The sequence below is a fragment of the Pholcus phalangioides genome, unplaced genomic scaffold, assembly GCF_987345545.1.
Source record: "Pholcus phalangioides strain wild (caught in Gottingen) unplaced genomic scaffold, Ppha-v1.0 ptg000017l_1, whole genome shotgun sequence".
In the NCBI taxonomy this organism is placed as follows: domain Eukaryota; kingdom Metazoa; phylum Arthropoda; class Arachnida; order Araneae; family Pholcidae; genus Pholcus; species Pholcus phalangioides.
In genome coordinates, this window is record NW_028301610.1 from 5,744,610 (window position 1) to 5,762,358 (window position 17,749).

The 17,749-nt window shown below is 35.4% G+C and overlaps 1 protein-coding gene across 2 annotated transcripts in view; it reads left to right on the top strand.

The window, feature by feature from the left end:
* The window catches only part of LOC149072151 (5-oxoprolinase), a 176,923-nt gene that overhangs the window by 119,108 nt on the left and 40,066 nt on the right, over window positions 1–17,749 (top strand). For both annotated transcript variants that reach the window (XM_089246637.1, XM_089246636.1), the window contains 3 exons: window positions 5,834–5,943; window positions 9,234–9,308; window positions 13,220–13,366. In XM_089246637.1, the coding sequence (XP_089102763.1) occupies window positions 5,834–5,943; window positions 9,234–9,308; window positions 13,220–13,366 (332 nt within the window). The remainder of the gene's footprint in view (window positions 1–5,833; window positions 5,944–9,233; window positions 9,309–13,219; window positions 13,367–17,749) is intronic.

Genomic DNA, 17,749 nt, shown 5'->3' on the forward strand with positions numbered 1-17,749 from the left:
ATACTCGATGCTCTTCCTCAAAGTTATCGTGCCTTCAAATCAAGTTGGTTGCTCCTGAATGAAGAAAAAAGAACTGTTGATGATTTAACGACACAGCTATGTTCTCATGAGCTTGAATTAAGGACAGACATCAATGAAAGTGAATCAGGTCACGAAGCACTAGTTGCAAGTTTCAAACAGAATACACCCAGAATCATCAGTAAAGAGAAGAAAACACATCTTCACGTGAGAAATATAGTATGTGTAATTACTGCCATCTGAAAGGACATTGGGTCAAGAACTGTCATAAATGGATTGCTGATGGTAAACCACCAAAACCCAGTTCAAGTCGTTCCACAAGATATCAGAGTAAGGGTAGTGGTACTGCTGCTGCTGTCAGTATGACTCTCTTGGCTGTAGATGAAGATGTTTTCGCTGCAGAAGTGAATTGTGATGATTGGCATATATAGATAATGGTGCATCTATATAAACATGTTACCAAGAGTAGTAATTTCTTTGTAGACTTTGCAAAATTCGATTATCCGCATGGTATAACTGAGGCAAATAGAAAAATACTACCAGCTGTGGGGAAAGGTACAATAAAAATAATGGCCATAGTAAGTGGTAGAAAACAATTTAAAAATTTACAAGATGTCTGGTACGTTCCTGATATTAGCAAGAATCTGTTTTTGGTATTAGCAACACAAGACAGAAACCAGAACAGTGTATTTAAATCAACATCTAGAAAATGTTATCTGAAAATTAATGGTGAAGCAGTCCTTAGCGGATCACAAGATATCAGTGGTGGTCTTTTCAGAGCTGAAATTAAAGTGCTGCTACCAGAAACCCCAGTCGAAGTAAATATGGCAAGCAAGCATGATTCTCTTCTTCAGCTTTACCATGAAAGATGGGGACATCAAGATAAACAGCATGTGAAGTCATTAATGGAAAAAGAACTCAATATCAAGGTCAACATTGATAAACAGTTGTGAAGCCTGTATCTATGGCAAGGCTCATTGTTTGAAGTTCGGCACTAGAGAGAAAGCCACAAAACCAGGAGAACTTATCTCTACAGATATATGTGGACCATTTGATGTATCATGTAGAAAATATCGATACTTTCCTGTTTTCAAGGACCAGTATACCAAGTTCCGCTGTGTTTTCTTCTTAAAGCAGAAATCAGAAGCTGCAAGTGCACTAGAAGACTTTTTAGCTCATGCTAAAAACTTGGGGCATAAAGTTGAACAAGTATTGAGTGACAATGGTGGAGAGTTCAACAACCAAGCAGTCCAAAGAATTCTTAAGAATGGAATTATTCACAGATTGACTGCACCGTGTACTGCTGAACAAAATGGAAGTAGCAAACGAGAGAACAGAACCCTTGTTGAGATGGCAAGAACTCTCAAGTACTCCAACAAAGAAATGAGCTTCCTGTCTTTCCTATGGGCCGAGTTTATCAATACTTCAGCTTATATTCTGAACAGGACTGGAAAATCTTCAGTTCACAATGTAAGTCCGTTTGAGCTATGGATGAAAAAGAAGCCTCGAATAAGGCATATGCGTATCATTGGGTCCGTCTGTTATACTCATTGCTCATATCCCAAATCAAAGGAAGATGGATAAGAAAGTAACAAAAGGTTATCTTATCAGATATGATGGAGATCAGAGAGAGAGAGAGAGAGAAAGGTATCACATCTATACCAAAGAAAGGCAGACAGTAATTTGCTGTTGTGATGTGGTATTTCAAGAGAAGCCCTTACAGATTGAAAATAGTGACATTTCCAATTGAAAGAAATGATCAAAATAAAGAATTTTCAAATGAGGGAAAGTATACCCATAATGAAGAATCAGAGAAAGATAGCTGTAACTCAGAAGATGAAGAGGCTGAAACAAACATCAGAGAGCTCAGGAACAGAAATTAGTTGAAAAAACCTGAAAGGTTTGAAGACTACATTATGTTGGCAGATGTCTTCATGGCTGATGCAAATGAACCAGAAACTTATCAAGATGCAGTCAATTGTACAGACAGTACATTTTGGAAGAAAGCCATGGACTCTGAAATGAATTCCTTAAGAGAAAATTGTACATGGATTCTACAGCCATTACCTTAAGGATCAAAAGCTATACCTTGTAAGTGGGTGTATCGTATCAAGAAGAATCCAGATGGTAGTATTGACAAGTATAAAGCAAGACTTGTAATCAAAGGATTCAGTCAACGTCATGTTATTGATTACAATCAAACCTTCAGTCCGGTAACCAACTTAGGAACAATATGCTCGATAATCAGTATTGCAGCAAGTGAGAAATTGCATTTGACCCAATTTGATGTGTCTACAGCATTTTTATATTGTGATCTAGAAGAAACCATCTATATGCAACAACCTGAAGGTTATAATGATGGAACAAGTAATGTGTGTAGACTCAAGCACAGTCTTTATGGTCTTAAGCTCTTAAGCAAGCTCCTCGCTGCTGGAACAAGTGTTTTGGAGATTTTTTGTTGAAACTAGGATTCAAAGCAAGTGAAGCTGATCCTTGTTTGTACATCAGAGATCATAACAGAAAATTACTTGAAGCTTTATATGTTGATGATGGCCTAGTCGCAGCAACTGATCAGCAAGAAGCTGAAGATTTCATTAAACAGTTGAAAATTAAATTTAAAGTTGCCAGTAAACCAGCAACATACTTCTTAGGATTGGAAATTTAAAAGTTTCCAATCGAAACATCAAAATTAGCCAACAAGCATATGCAGAGAAAGTGTCAAAGAAATTTGGTATGGAAAATTGTAGACCAGTTAATACACCTATTTTGAAAGTGCCGTCAGAGGAAAATGGTCTTGAATCACAAGCAGATGAATCATTTCCTTACAGAGAAATAATTAGAACTATCATGTGTCTTATGGCAGGCACCAGACCCGACCTAGCATAGTGTGGGAATTTCATCATGCAAGCTAGAGAATCCTTCAAAAGAAGATTGGGTGAAAGCCAAACGTGTTCTCAGATATATTGCAAGTTCCACAAGTAAAGGCATCTACAGATATAACTGCAATCCCAGAGTGTTGGAATGTTATAGTGATGCTGACTTTGGAGGATGTGAAAAGACTGGTCACTCAACTACAGAAGTGGTGATCTTGTATGCTGGTGGAGCTATCTCGTGGCTCAGTCAACGACAATCTATGGTAGCAACATCGACCACTGAAGCAGAAATTATTGCAGCAAATGAATGCTGTAAAGAAGCAATTTGGTTGTAAAGGATGTACAAAGCAGTTGTACAACTTAAAGAAGTTCCAGTGATCTAAATTGATAATAGTGCAGCTATAAAACTAGCACAAAACCCAGAATTCCATCGCCGCACAAAGCACATTAGCATTAAACATTTCTTCATTCGTGAAAAAGTGATGGAAAAAGAGATTGCAGTACAAAAGGTCTCTACAGAGTATCAGTTGGCCGATATGATGACAAAGCCATTACACAAGCCAAGATTAGTGACACTGTCCGCTAAAATAGGACTTGTATTATAACAGAATTGTTTGTTTCATTAAGGGAAAGTGTTAGAATATTATGTTAATGGACAAACAATTTGAACGATGAGAACAAAGATCACCTTTACAAAATTATGGAATTTTATAGTTGTGGGGGCGGCAAAAAGAGTCTTGCCGCAGAGAGCAACAGGCCTACAACGGTAAAATCTTCAAACATTACATGTCACTCATAGTTTGAAAATACATGGCAGTACTATACAAGCATTACACAGAAACAAGCTTCCCGTTAGGTTCACAACATGGATATGCATATCCCAACATCTACCAATATTTTAGAAGTTTCGCAGAGGAATTTGGACGAGGTACATATGTGGTTTAGTAGTATTAGTTGTGGGTGGAGGGGGGGGGGCGGCAAAATAATGTTTGCTCCGGGCAGCAAAAATCCTAGTTACCGCCCGTATATAGCTGGCCGACGACTGTTCCAAGAGGTCATTAGTTGATGTCATGGCTCACCCAAGGTGGAGTAGGAGAAGACAGCTCTGGGTGGCATATTGTTTTGATCAGGGGTGACTTAAGCGAGGGTGCAAGTGGTGCAGTGCCACCGGGAGGCAGGTTGTAAGCAGGGTCATCTTAAGAGCATCATGGGCCCCTGGGCCAAGTGGTTTTTCTGATGCCCTACCAGGCAAATTTTCAAATTTCAACCAGATCTCATTTTTGTGAGGCCCTTTTTCTCTTGAGGCCCCTGGGCCATGACCGGGTGGGCCCATACCTTGAGACGGCACTGGTTGTAAGGGACAGCACCTTTACTTTTGTTTAGACGCATAAGTTTTTAAAATTTTATTATAATAAAAATTCATAAAATACCACGCGCTGTCACTTTTTTGAGCAAAAAGTCTTGACAACGAAGATGTTGAAAAAACAGACAGGGCCTGGACAATATCTCAGAGAAATTACATATAAGCTATGTAGGAGGTATTGGCCTAGGGCCGTTACACCAGAAACAAGGATAGATTCTCTCACACAGGGTATATAAGTGCACATTTTGATGCTCCACCCAATAATTTTTCAGGAGCGGTCAAATAAAGGCAAAAAGTAATTCAGAATCTCACTCGTACAGGACGTGGAATACCAGAAACCCCTCTCACTGCCCTAGTTTCTGCCCTGAAAACCTTAGAGCAGGTATTTTTATGATAACAAAGTTCAACTCTATGTTGTAGATTTTTGATTAATTGAAAAATTGACTCTGAAGGGAAGAAGAAAGTATCAGCTCATCAATAAGAGCTGCAATGTGGGAAAAGTTATCTGTAATAATTGAACAATGAAATAAAATGATTCTGAACCAAAAAGAAAAAAAGGGAATTTTTTTAAAAAGTGGGACGTATAGTCAAGGGTATTTTGTTGGGTAATGGTTGGTTAGTGGCTTTGGACAGTTAACAAAAATCAGGTTTATCCCAGAGTACCAGAGTCTAGAGCCTTTTTAGCCTCTCAACAGGATCATCTTTAGGGACGGCACATGAAGCTTTGAACCTGGACGGCAGGTGAACTCAAGCCGCCTTTGGTTTTGAATTTATTTTTACACCATAAATGCACTGCAAACAACCATGGCTATTTATTTTACATACATATTTTTTGATATTTGGTGAAATTGACCAGAATCACCTTCAGGAGTTCGTGGCAGATGCGCCATGCAGGGCCTCGCACTTGGAGGAGTCCCGCATATGTGGGAATATAAAAAAAGTAAAATTTTTTTGGCAACAATAGAACAAGATAGCTATGTTTCAACTATAGAATAGATAGTGATTTTTCCAAATAATGCATCAAATAAATGGGAGTCATTCACAACTTGAAGGAGTCCCACAGATCATTTTATCTTTGGTTTCTGCATCTTAATGGTGGCTCTGGAATTGACCTGGGGGACCTCAAATACTTTATTTTTGGCTTGAAATCAATTTAGCTTGAATAGTAATGCAGTTATTATAAACTCTAATTGAAACAGTAGACAGATTAAATGCAATCAATTTTTCAGCTAGTTTTTGGACCCTTGATACCTTAGTTTTTAGTTATTTTTTCTTCCTTCCATAAATTATGTCTTTTTTTAGTATTTCGACCATTTTTAGCACCTAAACTTCCAGGCTCTATTGATTACGATCTCAACTACCAACGCATTCCGGAAAAAATTAGTTCTCTTTTCTGAACAATTTCCCCCCCCCCCCGTCAATATTTATGTGTGTAACTTGAAAAATTTATAAGTTGGGAGCAACTGCATAAAATTATTTGAAGGGGCTGCAAAATTCTTAATCCTGGCCTAAGTATTTATTTTCTGTTTTTTGAAATTTGTAGCTTTTTTAAAAGTTTTAATTTATAAATAAATTATAGAATTAACAAAAGCATTGAAGGCACCGTCACAGCTACCAGGATGCAAAGGCTCTAGAAATCTGAAAGATAACTTGTCAGATCTGAAAGCTCAAGTTGCAGCAAACCAAAAAGTAAATATATGAAAGAAGAATTTTCTAATACCCGATTTTCTAATACCCTAATTTGTTAACTTATGAAACCATTAACTTATGATTCAAATTTTACATTTACTTGCATACATTATGAGTCAATATATTATACAATACATTATATCATTTGTATTTATTATCAATTGACTATTTCAATTTACCAAGTCAATTTAAAAATTGTTTCCATAAATAATAATTTTCCTGAATGTACAAATTTTTGAAGACTTACACGGGCTGCACTTTCCAGCTTTTCTATTTCTTCTCATAAAAAAATATGCATCAAAGCAACATACAATATGCTTTGGGATTTTAAAGCAAAGTTTTAGGAATCTGATGAAACTGTGACCACTAACAGTATTGTAATGTCTGAAAGATAAGCTGCTTCGGCAATACAAGCTAAAAATCAAAAAATGATTGAAATTTTTCAGCCATATCTTCATGCATAGCATTCCATATTATTAATTTAGAAAATAAAAACACTATTTCCTGCCTTTAAATCAAATTAATTCAACAATATTCTGTATTTAACTTCAAGAGAGTTCAGTAAGAGTTTAACTCACAGTGGTCTTCAACCTTTTTCCAGTCATGAGCTCTGCCTGTACCCAGTTTGGTGACAGATCTGCTCGGTGCATTTCCGCACGTAGGGAATTTGGTGGCACTTTCACAAAACATGGCCCCTTCTTGCCTTTCTTTTTCTGTTTCTTTTCTTCTTTGTTCTTTACCATAATTGGCCTGAAGTTATGAGGAGGCTGTATCCATGGACGTGGTAGCCCAGGTCGATAAGATACTCGCCTAAAGTACCAAAGGATGTTTAGAGGTGTCGCGAGTTCGATACCCGGTTCGTCCTTGTCACAAAACTTTCCTGACACCAGGGTATAACAGAAACGGTGGTATGACCGCAGGGAGTCCCCAATCAAGGGGTTAGTGCACCAACCTCTTGATGAGTATGAAAACAAGCCTGTGCCGTTCGGAATTGGCAATAAATTGTAAGTCCCGGTCTAATTAGCCCTCGTGTGCAGATAATGACAGTGGTGTGACAAAAATGATCAATTGATCAAGGGGCTGTATCCACATGAAATTGTGCCACTGAAATAATCTTTCATACATATTCGTGATTGAAATTGTGGTAAAGTGATAAAATTTATGAAATTTTATTGTTAAGATGTCGGCTCTTTTTCTTTTGTTTGTGACTTCCTGAAAAATCTAGACTGCCTGAAAAGAAAGTCGTGCACTTTTAAACTTAAAATCAACCCACAATATTACTTCATTTTTATTTTTTGGTCAGATTTGCAATATTTTACCAGCACCCTTGGTGAATTCCGAAATAATGTTTAGGTACCTCTGTAATAAGTTTGAAGGCTCTCAATTTGGGATCAGATATTTAATCGGTTTGGATTTAATTGTGATCAGATTTACTTGATGAATGACAATCCAAGTGTCTGAATGATGACTTTTTCAACTAATTTTCCATAGCTTTAAAACAAGTATACTTTGACATTGTCATTCTGGAGTAACGTTTTCTTCAAGGGAGAAAAAAAATCTTTTCATAGGCAAACACATTATGTGTATTCTAAAATATTCACTTCATTTCTTACCCTAGTAGAAAAAACTCCAGATCACAACCCTTCCTTTTGAGCATAGGCGGAGATAGATTGGAAGTCTGGGGCACGTTCATTATTGCTGGGGAGCACGGTGATGATGTCAATTCATATATACATTAGATCAGTTGACCCCACCTTTGACGCTCATGCTTCTGAGGCTTGCACAGTAGATGCAGTTAAATTTGTTTCATTTTTTTTCTAGGCAGTATGCTACATGAAAAATTAATCCTTCGTTAAAACAATCTATCATAATGTTGGTTTTATTTGAACACAATATTGTGTGTGAAAAAAATCTTTCAACACTTTATTTAATTTTTATGTCAAAATGCATGTCGTGGACATATCACAAACTATTAAACTGATTAAATGAAGAGAATGGAGGTGATAACTTCCTTTTATATTTATCAAATTTATGGACTTCAATTAAGAATTATGGATAATCACTGGTGAAAGTGATAAACACATTAAAATTCATAAAATTTACCAAGGCGATCTGTGGTTATGCATAATCAATAATTTACCACTTTTCCTGTAGCATTTACTGGCAAAAAATAATTGGGAGTGAAATATTCTAAAAGCATTCGATATTCTAGTGATAAAAAAAATAATTGAACTTTAATAATGTGGTGTGGATACAGCCCCATACAACTCCTGTCTACTCAGAGAATAAAAGAAAGTAGGAGTAGAAAGAAAAAAAAGAAATTTAAGAAAGAGCCTGGGTGTGCTTAAATGTCACCAAATTCCCCATGTGAAGAAATGCACAATGCAGATCTGTTTATACACCCCTGTACCTACCCTCAAAAGAAGAGCACCCTTATGGCAAGTTTGGCATATGAATGCATGAAATCAGAATGATTTCAATCGCTGAATACAATTTGTAAAGAGGTGTTTAGATGGAAAGTGGATCAAGTGCTCGCAAGCACAAAATTGGATATGAGCATCAAGCACCCTGTGTGCTTCAGGGAACACTTGTGCTCACAAGCAATTGGTTGAAGATACCTCGTTTAACTTATTAGGCATAAATAAAACGTCATTTATACTTACATTGTTATTCTTATGTCTATTATTTATACTTGATTGAAAACGTATCTACTATTAATTAGATCAACAAAATGATTTTAAGTCAGAAGTTTCACTTGATCAAATATTTCACATATCTAAATGCACTGGTAAGCTTTTGCCAATAGCAAGCAATGATGATAATTCAGTTGTTCATTTTGCAGATTTTGGGAGTGGGGGAAGGAAATTAGTTTTGTATTGTCACTTCTGCTTAATTTTTAGTTTTCCTGAAAGTTTCAGTTATTTTGAATTTCAAGTGGGATCTTTTTGCTCACATAAAGTCATGTAATTGCTCTGTAATTGATATTAATTTCTTGCTTTTTTTTGTTTGTTTCAATGTTTTAACCCAAATGATTTAATTATTTTAGTATTTGTCTTCATATTTCGTGTTTTCCCAATAAGATCTATATTAGTGATTTTTTTTTATACATTCAGAATGTTCATAATAAAATATACATCCTAAAAATAAGCAAGGGTCTTTTAGATTTTCAGATTTAAAAAAAAAAAATACCTGGCTAACAATACTACATATATCTGGCTAATTCTGTTCATATGTAAGTGCTATTTATCGTTGCAAAGTTGCATTCATTTTTCGCCATTTCTTATATTTAGGGTATTTTGCTGGTTTCTGAATTAATAAATGCCTTTGGACTTGAAGTTATACAGGCCTATATGTCACATATACAGGTATTTCAATGTTTTTTATGTAATTCAACAAATTAATTATTTTTATGTTCAACCGATTCATTTCTTCCCATCAAATTTTAAGGTAATGTTGGGATGGCAGATGTGCTATTTAGTTTAATTCAGAAACACAATTATAAAACTCAAAAACCAGAGATGCAATGAAAGGGTATATAATTTAACACTAGAAAGACCGATCGTGAAAGTATACCTAGAAAGATGGGATGGGGGCAAAATGACCCGCCATAGTTTTTTGCAATTTTTGGATACCTTGGTGTTTCAAATCATGGTATATCATTTTTAAAACAGAGTTATAACAAAAAAAAACAAAGGGTGAAACCACTGACCTGTTAGTATATTTTGTTTTTATCTAGCACTCAAAGCATTCTGTACAAATCACCTCTCTCGATGCACATTTGCTGCACACTGTTTTTTTGCATTGCGTACAAGATTGAAGTGTTTTATTGTCTTTGCAGTTCCTTCTTACATGCCATTTCTGTCGTTTTTGTCTCCATCAATAGGTGTTTTTGCATATTATCGCATTCTGAATTGTAGTTTTAAAGTTGAAATACTCAGCACAGTGTTCTTCACATAACTGCAATATGTAAGTTCTCTGAGTGACTTTCTTCCCTGTCACTTGTTTGTACAAAATCCAAGCATTTATCGCTGACATATCCAAAATGTTAGAAAATACATGCATTGGCTAGCGATGACTTCCGGTCTTGGTTGTGTATAATCGCACCATTTGATCCGCGATGTCGACTCCATATTTAGTTTCGTTATAATAGGCTACTGTTTCTGGGGTCTTTTTTTCATTTTCATTGAAAGTTACATCAGTATGAAGTGAACTCAGAACTAGAACATTTTTATTCTTTTTTCTTTGATAGGATGTTAGTGTGATATCAGTTCCAGTTATGAATGCGATTGATGAGTATAGATCTTGTTTTCCTGTTTTTTGCAGTTGGTGGCACCTCACGATGGTCTTTTTGAAGGGTCCCAACCAAGCTTGTTGATTTTGATTTCAAAAATGCACATAAAATCTCAGTGATGTAAAATAATTATGTTTTTATGTTTTGACCTCCTAGATTAGGTTCGACTAATCAAATTACAACATGTTGATGGACATTTTGATTTGCTGGTCTGGTGTTATCTGCTCCAGTGTAAGGAAATCCGTTTAGAATATATTTGGAGTCAACGCAGGCAAGAAGCCAGAATTTTATCCCAAATTTATCTGGCTTACTTGGGATATACTGTGTAAATGAACATCTTGCTTTTGAGGGTAAAAGTTGTTTGTCTGCAGTTAGATTGGGCCCTGGTTTGTAGCAAGTCACACTGTTTTCTATGAATGAATTTCATAGTGAAGATGCAAGAGCAAATTTATTAGTTTTCAATCTTTCAGACTTCAAATCGAATCTCAAGAATTTCAAAATTTCTTTGAAACGATTTCTTGTCAATGTTTGGGAAAAAATGGAGGACCCCAAACAGACGACCAAAATGAATTCAGCGGAAAGTTTTTTGCACCATATATACCTCTTGTGTACATAATGGATATCGTTGCATCCAGCTTCCAGAGTTTCTCTCATCTAATCTTTGCAACTCCTGAAGTATTTTTTCTTCAGTAAATACACGTTTTCTCGCAATTTCTAAACTATTTGAAATGATCACATACACTCAAATTTTCTACATCCCAGGACAAACAATTTATCGGATAGTATGGAAATAATGTGAAGGTTTTTAACAACTGGCTGTTGCGAAGATATATTTTGGGAAGAGAGAAAATTCAACTGCCCCTGCGAGGAATCGAACCCACGTCCTTTCACTTTCCGGGTGAACGCCCAAGACCACTAGACTACAGAGGCACCGAATCTCTCAATCTTCCCTTGGAGCTCGTGTACACTGAAAGGGACCGTACATGGACTGCCGGACCAGACTCAGGCCAAGCTCACAACTGCTGACGCTGCCACCAGATGGCGACTTATACAAGGATGACGTCACTCTCCGCTACCATACGAAGGTTTTTAACAACTGGCTGTTGCGAAGATATATTTTGAGAAGAGAGAAAATTCAACTGCCCCTGCGGGGAATCGAACCCATGTCCTTTCACTTTCCCAAAATATATCTTCGCAACAGCCAGTTGTTAAAAACCTTCGTATGGTAGTGGAGAGTGACGTCATCCTTGTATGGAAATAATGCTTGACAAAAACCAAAAATTACACACCTGCTGATGGACACTTGCAGATAAGAATGAGGGGAAAATAAAGGTCACACAGAAAGTCTAATGCAAAAAAAGACTTTCAGGATTATAACCTACTTGGAAATCAATTGTGACGATGACAGTAGTATTTATCGCATAATGTGCTAGGATATAAGGAAGGGTCACAATGACCCCCTTCCGTCTTTCTAGGTATATTCCCCTGTATCTTCATTGTTAAAAAAGATAACGAAAAAACTTTGGTATACAATAAGAACATGCTAATTCAGGAAAAGTCAAGAAATTCCAGGTGGTTCGGTTTATTCTTAGCAGAGATATGTAAGCTTAAACAGCGTGCAGGGTCATAAAGACCTCCGTCTGTCTTTCTAGTATTAACAGACAGCGAAAGGTCAGTGCCATCTTTAATAGATGGTTCCACCTGGGCATGGCTGGGGTATCAAGAGAAGAGGGGACTTGATGACAATGAGATCTGCTTAAAAATTTTGAGAGTAAATATGCAAATTGGCATGCAGGCATTTCTACCCAGGCGCGCAGGGACTTCGAAAAAATAACTTTTCCCAGGGCCCATGATGGTTTTAAGATAGCCCTGCTAAAGGTAAAACAATCAAGTTGACTACTGAAAAATGTCTTACTTTTGAAGGTAATAATTAAAAGAAATGAAATTGATATTGAGGTGTGGAATTTAGTTTTCATTTGATCTTATAAATATTCTCCTGTGGTCACTTTAATATGACCATTCAGCAGTTTCAACACTCTCAGCGGCAATGATGAGATATCTTGCCTTTTTTAAAAGCCTTATTTTAGCATTTACAAGTTCAGATATTTTGTGAAGTTGATTTTTCTATGAAAAACTTTTCCCTAATACCCCTTAGTTTGCACCTGCTGAAAATCTGAAGAAAGCGTATTTCATTAAAAAAGATATGACATTTCTTTACAGAGGGTTTAGCTATTCCTACTATGTCACTGAAAGTGTTAAGCAAATTGCCTACCACATCACACTGTTGTTGCTAGAGGGCTAAGCTTGTATAAATAAAGAAAATCTTAGTGTTTGTGATAGTAGTAGAAGTGATTATTATGTGAAGATATGAGTAAACAACAAAACTATCTGACAGATTTTGAATGTGGTATGATTGTAAGCTTTCAGAGCACAGAGTGAGTATCTATTCACTGCTGAGTTTCTGAATTGTTTGAAAGCAGTTGTTGCTAAAGTGTTTAAAGACTGAACTGTGTCAGCCAAAAAAGTGGGTACCAATGTGCACCATATTTTTTCTTATTTACAATATACTTTATAGCCGATACTATGTGCATCTTTTGTAAAAAATAGATACTACCATCTCAGGCGAAGGTTTTTTGTGGTACACATGTATTTTTAACTTCATGGTTGCATGTTGGTTTTTGCAGTTTCACTGATACAGAAAAGCCAGTTATATGAAAGAACAGCAATGAGCTTGGAGATTTCTATTGATATGATTGTTGTTGACATTGTAGGAATTTTCTTGTTTTATTTACAGTTTTTAACAAATATAAATACAATTAGAGCTCACAAATTTGATCCTATGTATACCCTTTCACCTCATATCTTTGAATATCTACATGTAAAAAATTATTTTGGTTGTTACAGAAGGTTTGTTTTCAATGTATATCTTACATGTAAAAAATATTTTTGTGTTGCTTTTTTAAGTAAATTTTCTTTTCAAAATAGAAAAATGCTGAAATAGCAGTAAAAAATTTATTGAAGAGTGTTAGAAAATTATTTACTGAGAACCATAAAGAGGCTTCTCTGAAAGCCTGTGATTATATGGATGATGGAACTCCTATTTGCTTGGAAATAAACATTGATAAAGATCAGGTCAGTTAATTCATTTTTATTTAAGAATTAACTTCAAAAACATTTCCAATTGCTAGTTTTTATGTTTCACAATGTAATTTGCAGTAATATTTTTGATTTAAAAACACAACAAAAATAAGAAGCCGTAAGAATGCCATAAATTTTTGAATATTTCATTGCAAATATATGAAAGTGAAATATGTTTTCAGTTTTATATAGTACAGTCACCCTTCAGTTTACGAACATCTAAGCTTGCACACAGTTCAGTTTACAAACAACAAAAAATATTCAGCTTGCAAATTAATCCTGGTTTTAAAACACTCAAAATGTTCTAAATCCTGGAAGCAGCATACTTCAAAAGTCTAAGATTATAATTTTTTTCGATAAAATTTTGTTGAATTATATTTCATCAGAGTAAAATTCCTGCCACCAAATATGGCTCCTCTCATCCAGCCCTTGAATCAGCAGGTCATTTCAAATATCATGAAGCTCCGAAAAGAACTTTTTTCAAAGATGTTTTGCAATAATATCTGATGTAGAACTAAGTCAGTAATTTCTGCACGTTATTTTATTATCCTGTAATTGCATAGTTTTTATTTACAAAGCTAAGGTAATTTTTTCAGTGTTGGTATAATAATAACCATACAGGTTACATGCATGGGAGCAGCACGGTAAAAGTTCATACTAAAATTCTTCAGATTCCCAGGAATGGATTAATTCATTTTACATTGATGGAGAAAATTATTTTGGTTTCCAAATGGACTTCAGAAATGAATTAAGTTCATAAACCAAGGGTTGACTGTATTGGCTAATACTTATTGTAGATTTCTCATTTTCAATTCAAGAGATAAATAGCAGCACACACAGCAACATGGAACTAATATAATAAAGCATGGAACTTAATATACAGGGTGCATAGGTAACATGGTGTATGACATTTTACTGGCTAACTGTTGATCCTAGAGGTATACTTCCAATTAGAAAAAGTATCCAAATAATGTGTAGTACTGATGCCATTCATGTTTGAATGGGGTTATATAGTTATTAAAATAAAGATCTTAACTTTTTATACTGACACCCTGTGCCCAAAAACCCAATTAAAATGTTGTTGCTCTGTCTCTCCTGATGCCAACAACAAAAAATCAGTGTTTTGAAGTGCATTATTACTTTGAGATATTTAAATTAGAAAAACTGAGGAAAGTTATGGAAAAAACGGCATTAAATATGGGTAAACTGTTTTTCAGTTTAATAATTTTTAAAAGTTTCCCAACTATCCTGCATTTTTTGAATTAAAATATCTCAGTGAATACAGGCATGGACATAGGCAGGTGTGAAAGGTACGGTCTCACTGGGCCACAATTTTTCTGAAAGAAACCCTTTTGGAATGGGAAATATTTGGAAAATTCAATTCTTTTTTGCTGAAACTTACATTTTGTGGGAGAAGAAACAGCTTCCAGTTTTAAAACTCCCGATATCAAAGCACTGATAGCTATTACAATTAGTGAAGGAATTCAAAGAGCATTATGCAGTAGGATTGCCAATGGTTTTATTTTTTATTCTATTTTTCTTTTCTTTACATTTCAGATAGTGAGTAAAAGCATTACCTATATTTATTGCTGGCCATAATGATTGTCATCATAGCCTCCGTTCTTAGCTGAAAATGGTGCGTTCATCTTGTTCCTCCATGGAGAATCGTCTCCATTCTTAAAGCCGAACATTAGTGCGTTACAAATTTTACTGTAATTCAGTGGCTCTCAAGCTTTTGTGACCAATGACTCTTGCCCTAATCGGTTCCGGCTCTGGACATTTTTCAAGTGTAAGCGAATAATATTTTGGCGATAAAAAATTACCCCTCATCAGTTGGTGGCTAATAGGGATACCCTTCTGTGGCCACGTAGTTTGCAGGATTCAAGATCTGGCCCTGGTATATAGTCACCATACTTCCTCGGCTCCCCACAATAGTCTAACAACCAATTGCTTCAATGCACTGAACTGCCACACATTAATATAGACAGCTTACCGTCACCCTCCTAGAAGCCGCAACATACACTTTGAGAACCACTGGTGTAAATCATGGCCCCACATCCTTAAACAGAGCCCCTAGGCTGGGATCTTCTGCACCTTCCCCCAGACCAGTCTTCTGCAGGTCCCCCCATTATGATGAATTTATAATGTGGAAAAAACAAAAGAAAATAACTAGAATCGTTCTGGGCCCCAGGGCTGGATCCCTGTCAGCCCCATCCTTGTCAGGGCCATGGTGTAAATAGTGAGGAAGTATAAACATAATTTCTATAATGAAGATCCAGGAATTTCATATTTGAATTTCCCAATGTTCTAATTCAGTAGATAGTGATAGGATTAGTATAATTCGTTGTTAAACCAAAGTGCTATCAGCAATATCTTTGTCAACTTTTTATACAAAAACTGCTTTTCATTGGATCTTGTTCCGAAACTTGAGTAAGCAATGTTTATCTTAATTACTGGACTTGAATTGATAGATTTACAGTTGAAACTACTTGTTTACAGTGTCATGTTCGAGCGAGTAAGAGTTTTTCTTTGATGACCGTATATCGGGGAGTTTATGTATTCATTATTGCTATTATTTTTTCTGACTATTTCCTTATACGTATTTCAACCTTTTTTTTGCTGAAGCATATCAAATGTTGATCATAATTCAAAGTTTGAAATGAAGTATTTTACTGCAGTATAAATTTTTATGATGCTAAGTGGATAAGTTAATGTTTTGTTCAGTGCCCAAGAGCTCAGGCCCGTAGCCAGAAATTTTGTTTGGAGGGGGACCACTTGAAAGTGATAGAACAATAAATTAGGCATCTTTTCAACTTTTTCCAGTAATTTTCTCATATTTCGGGGGGGGGGGGGCAGACCCAAAGTCCCCCCGCTACGGCCTTGAAAATGCTAGATGCAGTCCTGTGAAACTGGTGCAATTGACTGGTGCACAAAAATTTGCTAGAACAACCAAACCAATTATCTTTTCCTTACCTCTTATTTGGTGCCACTTTTGGGGATTGCACGAGTCGCATTGAACTACCGTCCTGCCTCTTGCACACTGAAAAAAACAATTCATTTTAATTGTTGCCCCCCCCCAGGATTGTAGAAAAAATTTATAACCAGTGCTCTGACAAGAATAAATACTAATTCAATTAGTTATGATCAGGGTCACGATGAATTTGATTGGTGCTTGTGCCAATTTAATTGGAACTTAATTCACTCTCGATGGTTGACAGTCTGTTTAAAAAGCCTATTTTTAGCTAACCTTTTCACAGCCAACACTTCCAGGTTTTGATTTTCGTTTGCTATTCCGAAAGTATCCATCTACCTTAATTACCTTACTCTATCATTATTGCATGCATGTAACCATTGAAAACATTTTGTATAAATTTAAAGATTTATGTAATTAAGTATTTTCATACATTAGGCTCGTAATGAAAATAAAAAACATAACTCTTCTTTATGATTCCAATAATGAATTATTGAAAAAAATTACTAAACTGTTTTTTATTATAACTAGGGCTGGTCGAATTAATCCATCAATTGGCTTGGTTAATCGATTAATTGTTAATCTCAGTTAAAAATTTTAGTTGAGTTAATCGACTCAATTAATCAAATTAAAATTAGATTACAATTTTTAATAAGAACTCATTACTTATTTTTATTTGTTTGATGAAACTGATTAGATGTAATATTTTAGATGAATGATCATATTTAAAAATATTTGAATTAATATTTTTGGTATCGGAAATACAAGTCAATTCAATAAAAATTAGTGATGATTTCAGTTTTAAAGGGTTTTTTCAGTTATTTTCAGTTATAGACAACAGGACCAAAATTTGTTTTCGCCACTGTGAACAGCATTTTTTGTATTCCAGAAACATCAGACCTCTCCTCCTCTAGTACAATTTGAGATCAATTTCTAAGGAAAAAGTAGTAATAAGTAGTTTCGAAATCACTGACTAACCTTAACTGATTGATTTTCTAAAAAAATGACAGGATCTTAGTGAAAAAATAGTGAATAGGTAAGTGAGAGCAAAATGAATAAAATATAGTTTGTAGCGTCAATCAATATAAAAAAGTTGCTTAATAAGTTATAAAGTAATAAATACTATAAGCCAGCCCCAGATAGGGGCTACTTGAAAGTATTCAATTAAAATTTTATTAATTGATTAAAATGTTTGATTAACCAGTTAAACATTTTATAGATTCCCAGCCCTAATCATAACACATTGTGTTTGATTACGAGCCAACCTATCGGCACATTCGTGAAGCAACTAAATAAAACATGAGCGTATGTGTAAACCTGTATTGGGCTCAACCCCCCCAATATTTGTAGTACTTATGGAAACATTAATTTTGAGCTCCCCCAGACCGATACCTTTGAGTCTTCCC